Genomic DNA, 19,701 nt, shown 5'->3' with positions numbered 1-19,701 from the left:
AGAGTGATACAAGCTGCAAATCTAGCTGGATGAAGAAAAAGTGTACGGTAGTCCTCTCAGTCCTACCTACTTGTTCTTCTGGTTGGTGAAAATGTAAACTTGCAAAACAAATTTCTTCACAATCTACTCCACCCACATGTGGCATTACATACAAATAAATAAAACTTATTTTTCAGTTCAGTATCTAAATAACAATTCATCAGTAAAGCTTACTGAAACGAGTTACAATCATGTTTACAAGCATCCATATTAATTAATCCAGTTTTCAAAACTAACTTTATACATAGTTTCTTTACCAGTGAAAATATATGCAGTGTCTGCCAATAATAGGATGATAACATTTTATTTATGAAAAAATAATTTGGCAATCTATACAAAAACATCATTCATTCAAACACTATGCCTACTAAAGGCTTGGTTGCCAAGTTCAAACAGCATAGTATGCATACACTGTGTACACCTAAAACTGGAAATTGCAGAATCTGACATTTATGACAGCTCCTGTCAGAGCACTTTGCATTTACAGGAGAATTAGGGAAGGCAGAGGGCTGATACATAGCAACTATTAATGAAGTAATTGTCAATCTACAAATATTCCAACACCACACTTCAAAAAATATGGGCATGTAATCAGATTTACTTTTTGCTAAGTATTGAAAAAACCCACTAGCATGTAGCATTTTTACAAATTATTACAGCACACTATAGAAATGCAACTTTTTGTACTGTGGTCTTGTCTGCTACATATTACAAATCAAAATTACCAAACCAATGCAATGATTTTGAAAAGAACACACATACTCCAGTTTGCCTTTACTTTTACCTCTGCATAACTCCCACACTCTCAATGTACACTGTTTTGAGTTTCTATCGAGTTTTGGTAAACTCAACATGATGAACAGTTGTGATGGGAAATCTCACACACATAGGCACAAAAAATAATACCAAAAAATAAAAATGCAGCAGTACATGATTACTAGCACTTATAGGAACCACTAAGCACCTATTCCTGAAGAAAGACTATAGGGACTCCACAATCACACAGATGTCATTTTAAATTTGCTGAGACACTGGTAGGTGTCTAACTGCAGCAGGAAAGAGATAGAAGAGAATTTGCCTCTTGTTTGGAGTCCTTAGATCACAGCTTTCAAAGAAGATTTGGGGAATTTCTGCATTTTATCTACACCTGGGGGCACGGTCATTACATTTTCACATTTTTTATATGCCATTGTGAAGTAAAATTTGCCTACCAACTTTGCTTGAGGTAAATCAGAACAAGCTAACTACTCTGTTCCATAACAAGTTATTAAAATAATTTTTTAAAATTACCTGCTCTCCAAGTGTCTCACAGTCTTTAAGTTTTCCCCTTGAACACTGAATTCCACCATTTCCAGTTATTACAACGGTTGCAAAACTTTCCTCTCCAGAAGGACCTCCACCAGGTTCTTTTACTTCAAAAACCTCTGAATAGAACGCAGGCTGAAGGGTTTCCAGATTTATGAGATACTTAAGTTTCAAGTTTCTGGCAGTAGCTTTGCATTGGCCAAACTGTTGTATAAATTTGCGGAACCTGTACCTTATTCTTTTTCGCGTCAAAATGTGGTAGTCTTGGATTTTTGCTCGCACACACTTAGGTAAAAACATTTTGTAGCTGTGAATACATAACCAGACAAAAAAAGCTACTAATTTTATCCATTAAATCCAGCAAAGATAATTAGTTCTGTGCTAAACAAGACAACATTGAAAACACCTTTACCTCTAAATGTACTGTTATTTTTACAACTGTAAGATAACAAAAATCCTTTCTTAGATCTGTAGTATATTCCTTCAAATAGAGCCCCCCTTTCATTTTCCATTTTTTCCTTCATTCAATTGCAACATAAACTACATAACACCATTTTCCATAATTCAAAGATATCTGTTCCTTCATTAGTGAAGTTCTAAGGTAAGGCAGCAGAAGTTACAAAATTGCTCTGTTTGGTGTAGAAATTGTAAAGAGGATACTGCATGTCAACTACGTGGATAAGGACAGATTTCCTGGCTGAAAAAACAGGTGGTAGAATAAAAACTGTGATTGGTTGTCACTGAAGTTCCTGTGTCAGGGACAGAATTAACTCAGCTGGAGAAGAAACTGATAGGATTGATACACCCAAGTGAGTTGATAAACTCAAGAAAGTTTAGCAGAGATCTGCCCAAGATGGTTAAGAGCCATGACATGAGAGAAGAGGCATATGGGAGCTTGATGTGTTCGGCCCGGAGAAAACTAGGCTCAAGTATGGTGTTCTATTAATTGTCATCTACCAATACAAAAGGACAAGAGAGGATTATCAGTATCACAGCAGAGACTGATTAGGTACAGAGAAAATCTTTCACACTGACCATGGTCACGCAGAGGACAAAGGAGTTACAGGGGAATCTCCATATCTGGACATTTTTAGAACTTGACTGGATGAGGCCCTGAGTCCCTTCATCTAGCTTTGAATTCGACCCTGACAGGAGCAGGGGCTTGGATCTGATGACATACAGAAGGTGTCTCACCTAAAATTATTGCTTACATATTTTCTCACATAATAAGCTGCTGCCTTACCTTTCATCAAGAGAGTCAAATCCATGTCTCCAAATCATGAATGGCCATCACAACACAATTTTTTAATTCATTTCTATTTTACATAATAGGTAAAATTATGTAACTATTTTACATCAACACATCAACTGCCAACAGGTGAACACCTTCTCCTAGGCACTAATGCACAGAAATACAACGTTTAGGCACGAGATAGATGTGAAACAGTTATAAATTGCGGAATCACCTGACTGAATTGTAAATAGCCATTGGGGTTTGGTCCTTTTCTTTGGCCACTCTCATCATATCTAGAACAGCCATTCCAAGGCATTCTTCTTGTGTTTCGTGAGTAACAGGCATCTGTACCCATCCATCCAAAAAATCAGCTCGCCACTGAAAAAGAATGCAAGAAAGCAAATGAAACCTGGTGTACTGCTGATTAACAAGAATGGAGGTTTGGGGTGCAGTTATTGGGGGAGCTGTGGTTGTGTTGTTTGATTGTTTATATTTGGTTTGTTTAGAGGGTTTTATTGGCTTGGTTCTTTAAAGACTGAATGACCTACTTCATCCACAAAAAGATGTACTTATTCATAAGGAATACCAGCTGCTATCATGCTTAGAAGCACTGTTTTGAACTTCATTTCTCCAAATACACAATAGGGCATGGAATTTAATTTCCAGCTTGAGAGGGCTTCAGGCTTTCAAGAGCCTATAGAGTTACTAGGAGAAGATGGAAAGGGAATAGATGCTAATAACCCTCACCAATCTGCATTTAAAAGCAGGAGAGCAAAGCATACCTGTGCGAATAGGTAAGACATGACAAGATCGTCAAGGACGGGGCTTTCTGCACCTCGAAGAACGCCATACCGGTATGCTCTGTTGCTGCCACTGCAATACCAGTGGGGAAAATAAAACCTGGTAGGAAATAAATTCAAGCAAATGTTAATAAACAGATATTTTGGTTACCAGTATCAGACATTACAGCTCTCAAATACATGTAACTAGTGCTGCTGATCTGGAGGAGCAGTATGAAACCCCAGTTACTCAATGAAGACTTCAGATCCAGTTCTTGATGTTTTAAAGTACTATAGTACTCTAGCAAGGTGATCAACTGTACTGAGAGGAATGAGAACCTTTGCTAACTTATTCTCACTAATCAGAATACAGAGAATTTTATTAGTGCCTTCCAGCTTCTTTTGAAACAGTTCCCAAAAAACCACTCGGGCCAAATTATATAATGTAAATAAATTAAGCAGTTTACAAAAGTAAAACTGTGACTGCAGTTTCAGTTCTCCACATTCAATTATAAGGTTAGTGAAAAATGGCTGTATTGCAGAAACATGTCTGACTATGCAGGACAATTACTCTGCATTTCAGAAACTACTACTTATTTCAAACAAGCAAGCACAGAGGAGATGAGATGTATCACTATTATGAAAGCTTTTTACTTCCTAGTGTGTTTTTGTTGTTTGTTTCTTCAATCTGACACTGGTTAACATATCGGATAGAGAAAATTAATAAAGTATACATAATTCACATCACTCCAATATTTTTTATTCTTTTAGCTCCCTGTTTTCCAGAAGAAGCCAGCAATCTGTCCATAACTTCTAAGAGACTACAGTTCAATTAAATATCATACTGGTTGTGTTCTCTCACACAGTCTTGTTTTATCATGAAAAGTGCACAACATTTTATTTAGATTACCTTATCCGGTAAATTAGGATGAGCCTGGTTGTTTCATCCACATGGAAGATGTGATTTGGGGGATACCACATTCTGTCTGTTTCACTCATGAGAGCAAACATGTTATGATACACCGGCATGATACCTACATGAGGAGCAGAGAAGCAAATATCAGCAGGAAACAGTTTTCACAAAACATTTTTAAAATATTGTGGGTTAAAAGCAGCAGATTGCCACAGTGCTCCACTACTACGGGCAACAGGTATCAGTACTGCCAACAACACTGCAATCACATTCCCATAATGTGCAGGCTGCTTTGCTGGTTAAATTTTTCATTCTTCCTTTATGCTGCCTGACTGAAGACCATGTTCACCTGTTGTCCTATACTCACTGTTAGATAACAAGATTTTCTCATTTTCTCTGTATGGCATTTAATAAAATGTCTTCTTAGCCTCCCAGTTTAGAAACAGCTTACAACAGTAGATTGCTTTTGCTGCCTTTCCAAAATCAGATCATTTGATTTGAGCATTGATTTTACAACTAAGCATTGATTTTAAGATTTTAGACTGATTAAAAATTAGAAGTAAAGCAATACAAAGAAAATTGTAGTGACTAGGACAACCACTAGCCATTTCCATATTAGTAACTCAGTTTGCAACAAACTCAAACATATACTGTTAAAATAAAACAGAACTGGAAAGTGTTATTTTCCCTCAACAACTTTGATTTACGCTAACGGTAACTGACAAGCAATCCTACTTAATCAGAAACTAAAAAATCAGTTGAGCATCAACTCTTCAGCAGCACCAGAATTTTAATTTTACTTTAATGCTCCCAGCTGAAACATAGCCTACGACTCATCATTGTACTGTGCTGCAGTGCTATGCATCCCTGTGATGCCAGTGTTAGATCTGGAAAACAGGTTAACTGACAGCACAAAAGGATGAACTGCAGGTATTGACACACATATTCTGAAGACAGAAAGAGACACAGGTAGAAAGGCCAGAGAGTAGGATGAAAAAATACAATGTCAAAGTTACAGTAGGTCATATCCAAAAAAAACTTTACATTAAAACAATATACTTTGGGGTAAGAAGGCAAAAAAAAAAAAAAAAAACAAAAACAAACAGGTAATGACCATAAAAGTAACTTAAAATGATGTTATGAGACAAAAGAATTCTGGGAAAAGGCAAAATACCAACACCCCTGCTCAAAGACTGAGAATGAAGGAATAGAAATTCTCACAAGAAACCAGGAGGAAAAAAACCTCCTTTATTTCTTTTTCTGTTCTGAAACACATGTAGGTAACTACTGAAAGGGGCAGACCCCACACTTCTTTCATCACATCTAAACAGTATGTAAGACAATCAGAAGAAACAATCAACCAATTCCAGATATAAAACCACATAACCCTTTGGAATAAAACATATTTCAGTCTTAAACACCAACTAGCTTATTAAATTTGATACAGAAAATGATTTGCCTCTATAGGGGTCTAGTAAGAGGGCTAAGAACTAGAGTTCTATTGTGTGTTTATGAAGATTAAACTGCTGAAATCTGTAGGCTAATCATCTGACACCTTCTTAAACCAAAGCTCTACAAAACATACCAGAACTGCAGGTTTTAACATATGATTTTCTAAGAACAGGAGTCACAGACTTACAGGAAACTAGAGAAATGGAAAGCATTATATAAGGCAATGAAAGGGAAACCAAAACAAAACCAATCCCCCACAGGAATAAAACTGAAGGGATAAGTAACTGAAAGATTGGCTGTAATTCTAAATGTTGCAAATTTATGGTGCAGTATTACATATTTGATCCATCCAAGTTTTGAGGATTTTTTAATGGAGTTAAAAAGAAACCTACCCCGTACAACTAAACGTGGTTCTCATTCAATGTGTAAAGTGGGATGAACCATACTATACTACATGTCAGCTGTCCATAAAGCAGTAACTTGTCAGTTTTACGGCTGTGTGGTGTATGTATCCCAAACTATTTCAGATCAATTACAGTGTAATGTACGTGAGAGTCACTAGCCTGTTTCATGACTATTGCTAGGTGCTAAACACCATTCAGGGCAATGCTGAATATTTACTATATAGCTAGTGAAACCTAGCTAGTCTCCCTAATACATTTACCCAAACTACTTCCCGTGTATGCTTACTGAACAACATTTCAAAACCATATTCTTAAATTCAAATGCTAAGCTGCTGTATTTGACCAAACACATTACAGACACCATAATCACCATGCCACTCACACCTCAAAAAAACCCCACAGGGATTTCAAGATCCTTCCATTGCCATTCTGAAACTTTAACCAAGGCATGACTGTGGAACTCCCCCTATGAATCAGAAGTACTTATATTTAGCCCTCCCCCTGACACTGTCTTCCTTTGTATGAAAAGCAAACTGCACTCTTCCATCTCTCTTATTTTGGCATTTATAGTTCTGAATGGTAATTTGCACCATTCACTGGCAGTATTTAAGGACACAGAGATCATGCATATTTTTCAAGAAAATGAGTTTCACTTTTTTATCCCTTCCCCTTTAGAACTATTAATTTGCTTTGCTCAACAATTGCTCAACAATTGCTCAACAATTATAAAACAGAGCAAATCCCTTTATTAAATAGTCTTGAAAATTGTCCACAAAAATCTGACAAAAGCAGAGAGACCAGAAACTTCTCTTTTCATGTAATTCTTACGACCACTATTAACTGCAGGGTCCTTTAAAGTGAAGATAACTGCAGTATTTAAATGTTTTCTCTAGAAACAATGAAAGTTTAAAAACTGGAGTGGGGAATAAAAGTCTTCTGCTGAAGCCTAGATATGTCAACAATAGCGAAAACTTAGGAGAAATATAAATGTACATGAAGGTAAATAAAATCATAAGAGCCATTCACAAAAGGTACTGAAAAGCCTCCCCTGGATTTTTGTGCCGCATTAAACATGCTATCAGCTCAATCTGTGAGGAATTAAGAGAGAAGATAGTGACTCAGACATAATTAATCAGAATTTTCACTGCTTTGTTTCTCCTGCAAGGGATATCAAGTAAATTTTCTGGAACATTTCAATGACAAGATCTCTTTAAAATTTATTTATTTATTGCATAAGGCTAAAGAAATGAGTATATATATTTGTATATATATATATATATATAAAATATATAAATATATCTATATATATAGTATATTCATACTATATAGTACATAGGATATATACTTGAGTATAGTCAAGTAACATCACAAAAGACTACAACACAGCATAAGTTTATACTTCAACACAGCATAAGTTTATACTTGTTTCAAACCTATAAAAAAATAGAGTCTTCTTTTCCTCATTATGATTTTAGAGCTTCACATCCAGACAAGTCTCACTACTTCATTTATCCTGAAGCAGCTAAGAAAATACAGTTTTTCTGTATCTCCTCCTTTATTGGCATTAGGAATGCCTTCTCCCACACAGTATATTTTCATAAGAAAAAATAAAAGACAGGAAGTGTAAATCACAACAAGCCATGACACCACTATGAAATGTTAAAGTCATGCAGAGTCTGGAATAGAAATACTGTTGTATGAAACTCTCAACTCAAGCTTGTAAGTTATTAGATATAAAAAGATGAAAGCAATTAGTTGAATGATTAATAAAAGTCTCAAATTTTCGATATAAAAAGTCTAATGGATACATTAGTTCTCATACAGTTGGAAGTAAACTGTTTAAAACTTATATAGCCCTGCATATACCATTGCTTGCCTTTTCTGACATAAAAATAGTATCTTGCCTTATCATTCATACAACATGGAGGCTAACCAAACCCTAAACATCACATTCAATGTCACTATCCTGTCAACAAAATGGTTTCTGAACGGTCAATCAAAGCTTCTATTTCTTTTCCTGGAAAAACAGAATTGCCCAGAGTTCTGATTAATTCATTCCCCAGCTAGTGGGGGAGAGCAGGGGGGCTGCATGTTCTGGGTGGATTTTCAGGAAAGGCTATCACCTAAAGGAAGACAAACAAAGAAAAAACAAACAACAACGCGACCTCCCAATAACAAGCAAACACACACACACACTCACGCACACATACACATGAAAAAAAAACAAACCCTGAAACCAAACAAAACCACCGAACAAAAAAACCAACCCTCAGTGAACAGTTACACTCAATGACAACTCTGAGCTACATGAACACTGAGTCATGTCAATTCTGGAAATTCAGCATGCATACAATTCCCTTGTTAACAGCACAGAATCTCTTCTCGAGCATAGAAGCAAAGAGTACAAATCATAACATTATGCAATGCACTCTCTGCCTTGAAAACATTTCATTGACTGCAAATATTGCCACCATTTGTCACATCAAATGCTTTGAAACAGTGCTTTTGCTTACTTATCATTAAAAACTCTCTGCCATTTTATGGTTTTCCAAGAGAGATCAGAATTTTTCAAGGGTTGTACCATGGAAATTCTGACTAATTGCAAATTTGCAATTCAGATGGGTGAGAATTAAAATGAAGATACACCTAACACAAAGATTCTGCAACCTCTAGAATTATTTCTCTAATATATTTCATTTCCGTCATCAGTTAGTTCCTCTAATACCACTCTCCCCCTCAGGCTACGAATAATACCTCTTCTTCAATTTGGTGTGACATTTCTAATCTTTTACTTGGCAATTAACTAGCTAACATGCAAGAACTGAACCATGACTAACTCATCGATTTAAATTTAATTTCAAGACACCTTATTTATTTTTGCATTTCTGCTTGGAAAATGTGATAGTCACTTTTATGTACAGTTTTCCTTATAGAAATACAAACCCACAAAAATGTTTATATTTATTATATTTTCCCAAACCAGAAAACTGTTTTTAAATAATGTTTTAAAAAAATGGCCAAGCTTTTGCATGCATGTATGAAACTGGCAGAAAAATATTTAGACAGACTAATATTTTTATAGCCAGTACATACCAGATATAATGGATCTAATGTCAGGTTAGCAGTGACTGGAAAATTTTCAATTGTTTGAACTGTTTACAAGATACGTAACAAGACTCCCTGACTGCTGATGTTTGCCTAGATCCAGTCCTGCTTTGCCTCCAACAGCAGTCATACTTGGATATAATCAGCTCTGCTATCAAAAGATCCATCAGTTGTTCAGATCACAAAATTAATTAACAATTACCAAATTTGTTATATTTCAGTCTTGCTTACTACCCAGATCATTCCCTTCTTAACCAAGTATTCTGACTCACAGCTTACTCCTGAAAGATGAGTCTTGCAAACAAACATTATATGACAGTATGGAGTCATATGTGTTCTGCTGTACAACCAAAAAATCCTCTCAGAAAAAAAAGGAATAATAAACAATAAGAAGCAATGCCTCATGATTTAAGCATAAATGGTTGCTATGAAAGAGAAAAAAGAACCAAAAGATAATCACTTTCATATCCAGAGATTATAGGAAACTAATTTGTTTTATTAAAAAATTCAATGTACTTTTGCAAAGAAAGATGCATGCACAAAATGTATATTTGAATTATTTTACTACAGATTTCAGCCCTGGTGTATGTTAGACACTACGTAAATGCAACAATTCAAAGGCATTCTTAGATATCAATGTATTATTTATTTATATTATACCACCCTGTTATTTACATACTTTATTTCCCTAACCATTACAAAGAGCATCAACCACACACACAAGCATTCATGTTATATCTAACAGAACAGTTTCCTTCTGCAAAGTGATTAAGCATGAATAATATACAACATATGCACATAACTTCCAGGACCAATCTGTTTTGCAGGGCTGCATCAGGAAGTAATTCATGCTATTTGCAGCACCTGCTATGATTTACTATTCGAACTGTATCTTAGCTCAATGAAAGAAGACTTTCAGTTACAGGATGGTATACCTTTAATTTGTTTGAAAAAAACATGGCAGTCACCCAATTCAGCTTCACAACCATTCTAATGGGAACAGTTTTACAGCCTGCTGCTAACTACATCTGACAGAACAGTAGCTGAAACAGTAGCTTAAATTAGCACTTCAGTCTAAATGCCACCATTTTCATGAGCTTTGGATTGTTGAAAACTTTCTTGTAGGAAGTTGGATTTCATGGCTTTATTAGATAAACTGTTAGGTATATACTTACCACAAGCTTTACAGGCAACAGCACAAATCTCTTCTGCAACATATTCTCCAGCTGAAAACTGAAGGTAATCTCCTTCTGTCTTCCCAGGAGAATGATAAAGGTACACTTGAAGCAATGGTTCTGCCTGCTTGGGTGCACTGCTATTTCCACGGACGTCACCATTCTGGTGGACAGTAGAAGTTGCTGTACTTTCCATATTTGTCATTGTAAGACAAGCCATAGTTTGTTCTGGTTCTGTTCAGAGCATCTGCCTGAAAGAAATGTAAGAAATACTTCTTGGCTAACTGTTCTTGGTATTGTTTGTAATATTCATGTTCAGTGACAGTACTGTTCTGACATTGAAAAATCATTAGAACTTGAAGACAAGCAAATAGCTTAGGCGATTTATGAAAAGCTAAATTTCTCTTCAATTTACTCCACAGCCCTAGAGGAAAAGCAAGTGACAGCATTAGAGGAAAAAACAAAATATAAACTTGGGAGTCCAGATAGAGGATTATCACTTCTCACTGGATTTTAGACAGCATGTGCTCACCTGCAACATGCTAATTAAACCTGAAAGCCAAAAGAATTGCTTTAATGAGATCTGTACAACTCATTTTACTCCCAATTTAAATTTAGAAGACAAAAAAAACTAGCACTGATGAAGAGAAGGATAGAAAAAGCACCTTGCAGCTGAGTTTTTCTTGTAAGCAGACACTTCAAAAAAGTGCTGAGGTGAGAATCTAGCAGACATGGTTTACACCTAGGAATGGGAGATCTTCCAAGACCACCTTCTTTCAGAAAAAAAATCATTTAATCTGCCATCAAAATAACAGTCCTCTCTCATAAATGTAATCAAAGAAGATTAATAATGTAATAAATAACCACAGATATATCTGATAATGAAAAAAAAGTTTAAAAATGTGAGATTAGGCAGCATATTCTAAAAGCCAGTTGAAGAATATCTCTGCTTCTCTGTGACTGCATCATAATTTCAATTGGTATAATCCCTGCTTAAAGACAAAAGCTTAGATAACAGTCTAAGCTTGCTTTTTATTAGAAGTTATTTCAAGTAGCTACCACCTGGAATTCTGCATTTCTTATTCTGAAAATGCAGAATAGGTTCAAACAAGACAATTAAAAATATTTTATTTTTTAGAATCAAAGTATGGTTTGGGCCACAATAATGTTGCCTTGATGCCTCCTTCTCTTTGAGCTGAACAACCCCAACTGGCTCAGTCCTTCCTCACATGCAGAGGCAATCCAGCCCTCTGATTGTTTTTGTGGCCCTTCTCTGGACTCACTCCAAATGTTCCCTGTCTTTCCTGTGCTAGGGGCCCCAGAGCTGGACACAGGACTCCAAGTGCAGTCTCACAAAAACACACCAGAGGAGGAGAATCACACCCCTTGACCTGCTGGCAATGCTTCTGTGAATATGGTGAAATTGGTTTTCTGGGGTGCCAGTGCATATTGCCAGCTCACACCTCAGTTCTTCTCTACCAGGATCCCCAAGACTTCACCCACAGGGCTGCTCTCAAATCCATTCACCCTCCAGCTTGTACTGATCCTGGAGATTGCTCTAACCTAGATGCAAGATCTGGTGCACATGGCATTGTTGAACTTCATGAGTTTTCCACGGAATCACTTCCCAGGGTCTGCCAAGGGGCCTCTGGATTGGTGTCCCTTCCCTCAGTCCCTTCAACTGCACTAGTCAACTTGGTGTCATTCCCAAACTCACTAACGGTCTACATGTTGCTGCCTAATATATTGAATGGTTAATAAAGTTATTGTACTTGAAAATGTAAATGTCTAAGTTAAAAATATGTTCATTGTTCTGCATAGGCATATGGGTGTTACATTCTTAATGCATTATTTTCAACAGCTTTTGTTTGTATTGAATTATGTTGCTTTATCGGGAAAGAACTGCTTGGAACATATTCTGGGGTTTTTAAAAAAATTTTCTGTTCCTAACTAGAATTATCTATTATTAATGTGGGCCTAGAATTATCTAAGAGTATTAATTAATGTGGGGTGAAGATGATGCGTGCTATGGAAACCACAGCAGTTATATCAGCAGGAAAAAAACACTGAACATCTTAAATAAGGAAAACATTAACTTAATGAGTTTTGAGATGACAAAAATATTCAGTTACATAAACAAGAGGATAAGACTGTGTTACCATTATGCTAATTCTGGGGAAAAGAGAAAAGAAAAAAGATACCATCACCAAGTGAAAAATCTATTCTTTTACTTCCCAAACTAAGCAACACAAAGAACCAGTGTGTTATAGATATTTAAACATGAACGTCTAGACACAAATGTCATTCACTACATTGCTTACGCCCTTATGTAGGGGATACACAGATTTCCTGTGCCTCCTTTACAAAGCCAGCCACCTTTAATTGAAAAGGTATGTGCTTTTAGCTCCAAAGGTAGCACAGGTAACAAGTCCATGTTTAACTAAGGAAAAAAAGCATTCTTCCTCACTCAACAAGGAATAATTGTTTTTTAGAAGGAAAAAAACCCCACATGACTATAAACATTATATTTAAAAGATTTCTCACTACTTTTGTCAACATTATGCAAGACATAATGCTTGTGCTCTACAACTTGCTTTTATATAAAACATTCACAGCTTTAGTACCACAGAGGGCCATCTTTAATTACTACAGTAGTTTTCCCAAAATACTCCAAAATTAACCCTCTTTTTATTCAAACCTTAACCTGAACTGACAGATTTTTCACTGGTCACTCAGCTTTATGTCTATCCAAAACTGAATGGAAATGTAATTTGCCAACCTAACTGAAAACTTGTCCAGTTTCAAAAGTGTACTAAACAAATGTGCTTGTGCCTGCCTCTCCTTCATAAAGTCTGCGTATTTACAACATATTTGTCCTTTCAAAAAACTCCCATCATTCCCTCTTTGTTTCCATAATAAAAAAATTGATAAACCAAGAAGGGAACCTTGCTTAATCACACCTAAGAATGTGAAATAGCAATAAAATGCAGTAAAAAATGCAAAGTAAATACTCTGTGCTATTTGTTGCACTAATTTCAAAGAGTCCATGTGACAATGTGAAAAAAAACCTCAAGAGACACTATTTGTAAAAAAGTGACATCACTTCAAATTAAAAAACTTTCAAGTTTCTCTTTTATGTTTAAGGGCAGACAAAGCAGGTGAAACCAAGAAATAGTCTTACATTATTTTCTTCACTAAAAATAGAAAACATGTTTTCTTGGCCTCTTACATGTTTACATGTAAGTAAAGCCGTTTAATGGGCAGATTCTTGCGTGCAAAGTAACTGAAACACAAGGTCACCACTTAAAACAAAACTCCTTTCACTTGTTTTTCTCACCAGACAAGTCTCAAATTGGACACACTTAGTTTTCCCTGCTTTGGTCCATTCAGAGACCACTATCTTAGCACAACAGAAACACTAAACATGGCAAAAGAATTAACTGCTGTTGATCTAGTATATTTAAAATATGACCTATTCTGATGGAGCTAAGCATTTTGAGACTAAATATACTGGGAGACAATAGCCTACCTGTTCGCAGAACTCACTGAGTATAATTTTCTGGGGTATATAGATTTGTTCATATTCTAATTCGAAATAATTTCTGAGCTTTTGCAAAGAATGTAAATAATTCTCACCATTGTATGAAAGGATTTAACATATTCAGAAAGCAACTTTTGGAGATAAGTTACTCGGTACCACAAAGGTATTTGTTTGAACAACAAAAGCCCCTATACCAAGTCCAAACACATTTTAGAGTGGATGTCTGACATAACGAAGGCTCAATAAAAAAAATGGCTGAACCAGTTATCCAAGTAAAAAATAGAAATAGGTAACAAAGTCTGAGGTAAGGATGATGTTTTGGAGATAACAACTACAAGCTGTAAGAGATGCGATTCTGGTACTGATGAACAGAGTATTTGATTCAATAGAATTATTTTATATTCCTAATACAGACAATATTTTAAGACATGGCTTCTAAAGGATAAGATTAATCATTCTATACATTGCTCTAACCACAATCACCAGCATCTACAACAGAACATGTCTACATACAATCCTCTGTTGATGTTTGTATCAGCAATGCACCTGAAAATTATTTTCACCAGCCACACTGTGCTGCAGTAATTCAGTAATTTTAAGTCAGCCATCAAGAAAATGGTTAATGAAATCAAAAATCATGACTCACAGAAGACATTTCACTAAAACATGGAGGACATCCAAAATTCTCACAATTTAATAATATACATCATTCACAGCCTTCAAAAGATTGGCTTTCAACTTACAGGGTTTCTTTTTGGGGAGGGGGTGGCGGGAGCATTTGAGGCAACAGGTGGCTCTTGAAAGGAAGCCTCCTGAGCCAGAGTCTTTAGCCATACCACTTCAAATGTATAATTTCAAAGGTTTAAAAATGAGAGCATCCTCTCACTACAGATAAATCCTCATCAGTTAATTACCTTTTTACCACTTGGGAAATCTCTGTACTAAACATGGGAGTGACGAAGCCCTTTAAATAAGCATGTCACAAGACATCCACTTGCTGCAGGAATCCACAGAAAGTCAGACAAAGCAGGCACATATGCAGAGGTGGACCATAATGTATCTGCATTAAAAGTAAAATATTAAAAAATGTTAATGGCTGTGAACAATACATAATGCATGATTATTGAAGAAATCAAATCTTCTTTTAGATACAGATGAAGTGATCCCCTCCTGTCTTATTTGCCCAAATTCTTGTCATCTTTGCCAAGAACTTTTTGAATTTAGGCTTTTTTAAATACAAAATTTTTTAAAACATTAAACCACATTTTTGGTACTGAGACTGCTTCTCAGTTCTAGCAAGAAAGTGGTATAGAAGCCAGATACCTGACTTCAGACATTATCACCAGGTTTTTTTGCACACGTTTTTCTTTTCTGTGAATACAGCACCAGTTAAAAAAAAAACTGCTGATGGCATTACATGGAGAAAATAGAAACGAAAAAGGGAAAGTAATCACAAAAAGAGACATGGTATGTTCACTTTATGTAATAAGCCACAACAATTAATTCTCTTTGAAAACTGACAACATCCACTCCTTTCAATTCATGTGGAAGTTAAGATCAACTGTCTTGCAGCAGGAAGGGCAAGGGCACACCCACCCTTTGCTCTCATTGCACAACACTTCTGTGGTTGCAGGAAACTATTTGAAAGTGCTTAAGCACAACAGCAGCTTCCTGCAGCAATGGAAACAAAATATATATTCCCTTTGTGACCCTCCCAACACAGAAAGGGCCTGACAGAGGACCAAAAATTGATTTTAAAACTGAACACAGGTGAGGGAAATAAAATGGAAGTTTGAAGGGGGCAGAATTCAGAATGGAGAACTCTTCAAATTTTATGTTGGATGACTCTTCAGACAGGTATCATCCTGAACAGGAGTGAAGACTTCAACACAGTTTCCTCAGTGCCATGTGCTGTGTTGACTGAGTCTATCACAAATACCACACTCCCTTCTTCTGTCCCCCAAAAAAGAACCCATCTCAGTGAGCAGTAAATTCAGCTTCTTTCCTCACAGAAGTCAGACTGGTGGCAATGACTAGCCATTGCCAATGACAACCATTTCTCCTCTTGCAATACTAGCTTTAGAGACAGACAGTTTTGCCTTGCTTGGACAGCTGTGTATTTTGTACACACCTCCCCCAAGTGCTTTAGACCACACCAGGATCTGATCTGAAGGTCAGCACAGTCAGCACAAGTTTTTTCCAGACCTGTGCTGAAATGCTGGAAGGAGAGAGGAAGGGTTGTCTGGGGAAGAGCTGTCTATCTCTGACCTACTGAGCACACATTCCACGCACACTGATCTCAGAGCACGACCTTCAAACAAAGCAGAGAACAACCACCTGTTCATGCAGGTTTCAGATCAAGGGGCCTTGAGGGTATTCTAATTTATCTTCTATTTTTAAAGTACTGTTTCATGCTCAGAACTGCCTAGCATTTGTAAGTCCCAGTCAGGCTCCTGAATTTAACCAAAACTGCATGAAGATTTATCTATGTTTAACTATGTTGTTTTTCCACAAATCCAGCAGAATAAAGATTGCAACATTTTGAATACCTTTGACAATACTGTAGCTTGTGCTTCACAGGCAAAAAAATCAATGAAGCAACCTAATAGAAAATCTATTCTTCACATGATGAACAAAAATAATTGCTTGTTTATGAAGGAGCAGCTTACAGCTGTGAACAAGAAGCATGGAAACTCAGAAATCAAAAACTCCAAGCTCAACAGGTACATGTGACATACTTCTCTCTTTCTAACAAGAAGCATGGAAACTCAGAGATCAAAAACTCCAAGCTCAACAGGTACATGTGGCATATTTCTCTCTTTCTCCCTCACCCCATCTACAGGATCTGCATTAAGGCCTTATAAAACTATTCAGTTCATACACTTACAGACTAAGTCTCATCTAAGACAAATTACTCCTTTAGAAGCAGAGCTGCTGCACCAATCTCACAGTGCACCACCTTGTCAGTGATCTAGCTCCCCTATTTCCTCCTTCCTTCTATTTGTTCAAGTCTACACCATCTTACATTTCTGGTAGCTGCAAGGATGTAAATGCCAAATTCCAAAATGAACTTAAGAGACTAATGAACCTCAGCCAAAATAAATTACTGCATCATCTCTGATTTGCCACTGTCTGCAAAGAGCACAATACAGCATTTGTTATTTCAACAAGTCTTCAGAACTGCTATAAATACAATTAATGTTTGTGCCTGTGTCACCAACTGCTCAGTTTACTAGTGAAAGAAGAAAGATTAAATAGTATTTTCTATTGACAAGCAAGGCCTTGAAGACATAGGCTGTCTCCCAATAACTCAGTATGTTTATTGCCAGTAAACCAAAGATGACAGCAATGCACACACTGTCCATCTGCTTATATACATATCCTTCTTTCAAGGAATTTGAATGAACATCAATAATGAAAGCCTTCCCAAGTAATGGTGGGTAGGAGGTACAGTAGGATGCATTGCCTGGAATGGGATGAATCAACTTGAACAATGCTCTATTTTGCAAAGCTATCTGTAGTGAACTAAAGAGGGTGTCATGCTGCTTTTGGTGTTGGATTATGCTAAAACCAGCTTGACTCATCAACACCAAAGTTTAACATGCTGATAACGAGGTGGAGATGTGGCAGATATGGTAAAGTATTCTTATGTAAAAATGCTAAGGTGACACATTTGGCGATACAGGTAAGTAACGTCAACCTCTACTTAATAGTTTTTAGGGGGTTTCTTTGCTAGCTTTAGTGGAATTGCTTTAATAAAATTGTTTTGACATGGCACACACTACACTATCCTAGTTTTAGCTTCTATAATGCATAGTAAATAATTCTGATTAAGATCTTCATGTCTAATCATTTATTATAGTAAATAATTCATTTTTATATTACTAGATCTGGTTTGCCTCCCTTAATCCTGTGGGACAAAGCTGTACAAAGTTCAATCACAACCCTATAATTTCTTAGACCTAAAACTATTAGTTTGGCATTAAGATTGGATCTAGCCACACCAGGCTCCTCTTTGAGAAGGAGTTTAAAAGGCAAGCACTTCCCTTCTGCACCTCATGACTCAATGGGAACTTTTCTAATAAACTTTGTATGAAGGTCTCACTCTACCTGTGACAGGAGATTAAGACTGCAGCAAAGTATCATAAAAAGTGCTAACAAATCTTACATTAGCCAGCAGTGATAGAACATCACAAGGGTATTATGCATCTTGTTCCAAGATGACCAAAATTAAGCTTTTACTTCTAAATCCAAACTTAGACTGAGAAAAAAAGTCAGTCAGCTTCCCACTTGCCATAATTTTGGCTAGTTTGATTTACACTTAATATGTATAATTAATATTTAATTAGTCTTTGCAGTTCAGTTTGAATACACAGACAAATGGAGCACAATTAAGCTTGCCCATATTCTGCATATATGACATGAGTTCTCCTTGCAAATCTGAATTTCTTTGCACGTGCAAGCTTGTTTCAGTGGGTTGCTTTAAAAACAAAAGTATACTAAATTCAAGGAAGCAAATGCATACACTATGCTGACAGGCAATAAAGTATTGTATTTTTAAAACCTCGCCTGTTACAGAAGGACAGCGTTTTTAATGGACCAATAAAAGGTTACAAAGTCCTTGTTCAGTCCAAACATGCCACATCAGTGAGAATTTCACCAAAAAAATCACAGCAACAGATTAATATATTTCCAATACATATTCATAAGAAAATATCCTCCTGAGTAACTTTCCCAAAATAATCAACAATACTTTTAAAAATACTAAGCAATCTGGAAAATCTGAGAACTTTTTTCCATTATTTGGATAACAGGTGGCAAGTTCATAAATAAAATTAACCTACATTTTAAATGCACCATCTTAAGCATTAAAACTCTGTTGTCTTTTCTCAGGTAATATTTATTCTGACCTTAAAAACAGTTTTCACAAAAATATAAGCAGAGAGCATATTCAAAAATGTTTAGTTAACAAGGAGTGCATTTTCAGTTTTCATGGTCATTTTTCTGATATGCCCTGCCTATTGTCCCCCTGCCATGAGGTAAAGCCACACAAGAAAACAACTGCTCCTACAAGTAACAAGTCAAAAATTAAGTAATTCCAAAGTTTTCCTGTTTTATCAGCTGTATACTAATAGCACACAAGAATTTTTCATACACCAAAATTTGAATGCATGTGGTAGCAAGCAAATACATACAGAAGGTGAAAGACTAACATATCAATGACAAAACGCGCTCAAAAAAAAAAAAAAAAGGTAGAGAAGCAAAGATAACATTTGCTTACAGTTTTCACTTGGAAAACCACTCCCAGTATCCACAATTCAGTCCATGAACTTGTGTGTAAGAAAAGAATAATGGTCCTGGCCTGATCTGCTTGCATGACACACAGGGACTAAGTGGATAGCTGTTAATATGAGGATTATCCCATTTTCATTCTGATTAGAAATTTAAAAATTGTGATTTTTAAGTTCTTCACAAGAGAAAGAAGTAATCACTGTACTTACTGAGGAAGAAAACTACCTGGGGCTGCTGTCAGAAAATGCATGAGCATCATGCTCAGGTAGAAGCCTCAACACCACAGTAACATGCCAAGTAGGTGAGTTACCAGAGAAGTAATCAAATCAAAGACTTGCCCAGAAGCAACAGCTCTGTTAAGATTCCATTAGAACTTTGGAAAAAGTTGGTCCATATCTGCAAAACATTTCAGTTTCACCATGGTGACAAATTTCAGCAAAAGTCTATTTCATCAGAAAATTT

General features: G+C 36.2%; 1 protein-coding gene across 8 annotated transcripts in view; it reads right to left on the bottom strand.

Annotated features, from left to right (window-relative positions):
- The window catches only part of JAK2 (Janus kinase 2), an 86,640-nt gene that overhangs the window by 35,538 nt on the left and 31,401 nt on the right, over nucleotides 1-19,701 (bottom strand). For 5 of the 8 annotated variants that reach the window (XM_064735337.1, XM_064735344.1, XM_064735338.1 and 2 more), the window contains 6 exons: nucleotides 14,862-15,007; nucleotides 10,407-10,657; nucleotides 4,268-4,391; nucleotides 3,361-3,478; nucleotides 2,811-2,956; nucleotides 1,330-1,651 (listed from right to left, as the gene is read on the bottom strand). In XM_064735337.1, coding sequence (XP_064591407.1) covers nucleotides 1,330-1,651; nucleotides 2,811-2,956; nucleotides 3,361-3,478; nucleotides 4,268-4,391; nucleotides 10,407-10,626 — 930 coding nt within the window. In that variant the 5' untranslated portion in view covers nucleotides 10,627-10,657; nucleotides 14,862-15,007. The remainder of the gene's footprint in view (nucleotides 1-1,329; nucleotides 1,652-2,810; nucleotides 2,957-3,360; nucleotides 3,479-4,267; nucleotides 4,392-10,406; nucleotides 10,658-14,861; nucleotides 15,008-19,701) is intronic. The other 3 variants (XM_064735341.1, XM_064735342.1, XM_064735343.1) reach the window with 1 other exon arrangement.

The sequence above is a fragment of the Zonotrichia leucophrys genome, chromosome Z (genome assembly GCF_028769735.1).
Source record: "Zonotrichia leucophrys gambelii isolate GWCS_2022_RI chromosome Z, RI_Zleu_2.0, whole genome shotgun sequence".
In the NCBI taxonomy this organism is placed as follows: domain Eukaryota; kingdom Metazoa; phylum Chordata; class Aves; order Passeriformes; family Passerellidae; genus Zonotrichia; species Zonotrichia leucophrys.
Note: the sequence above shows the minus strand (reverse complement) of the source record. Positions and strands in the feature narration are given on the sequence as shown.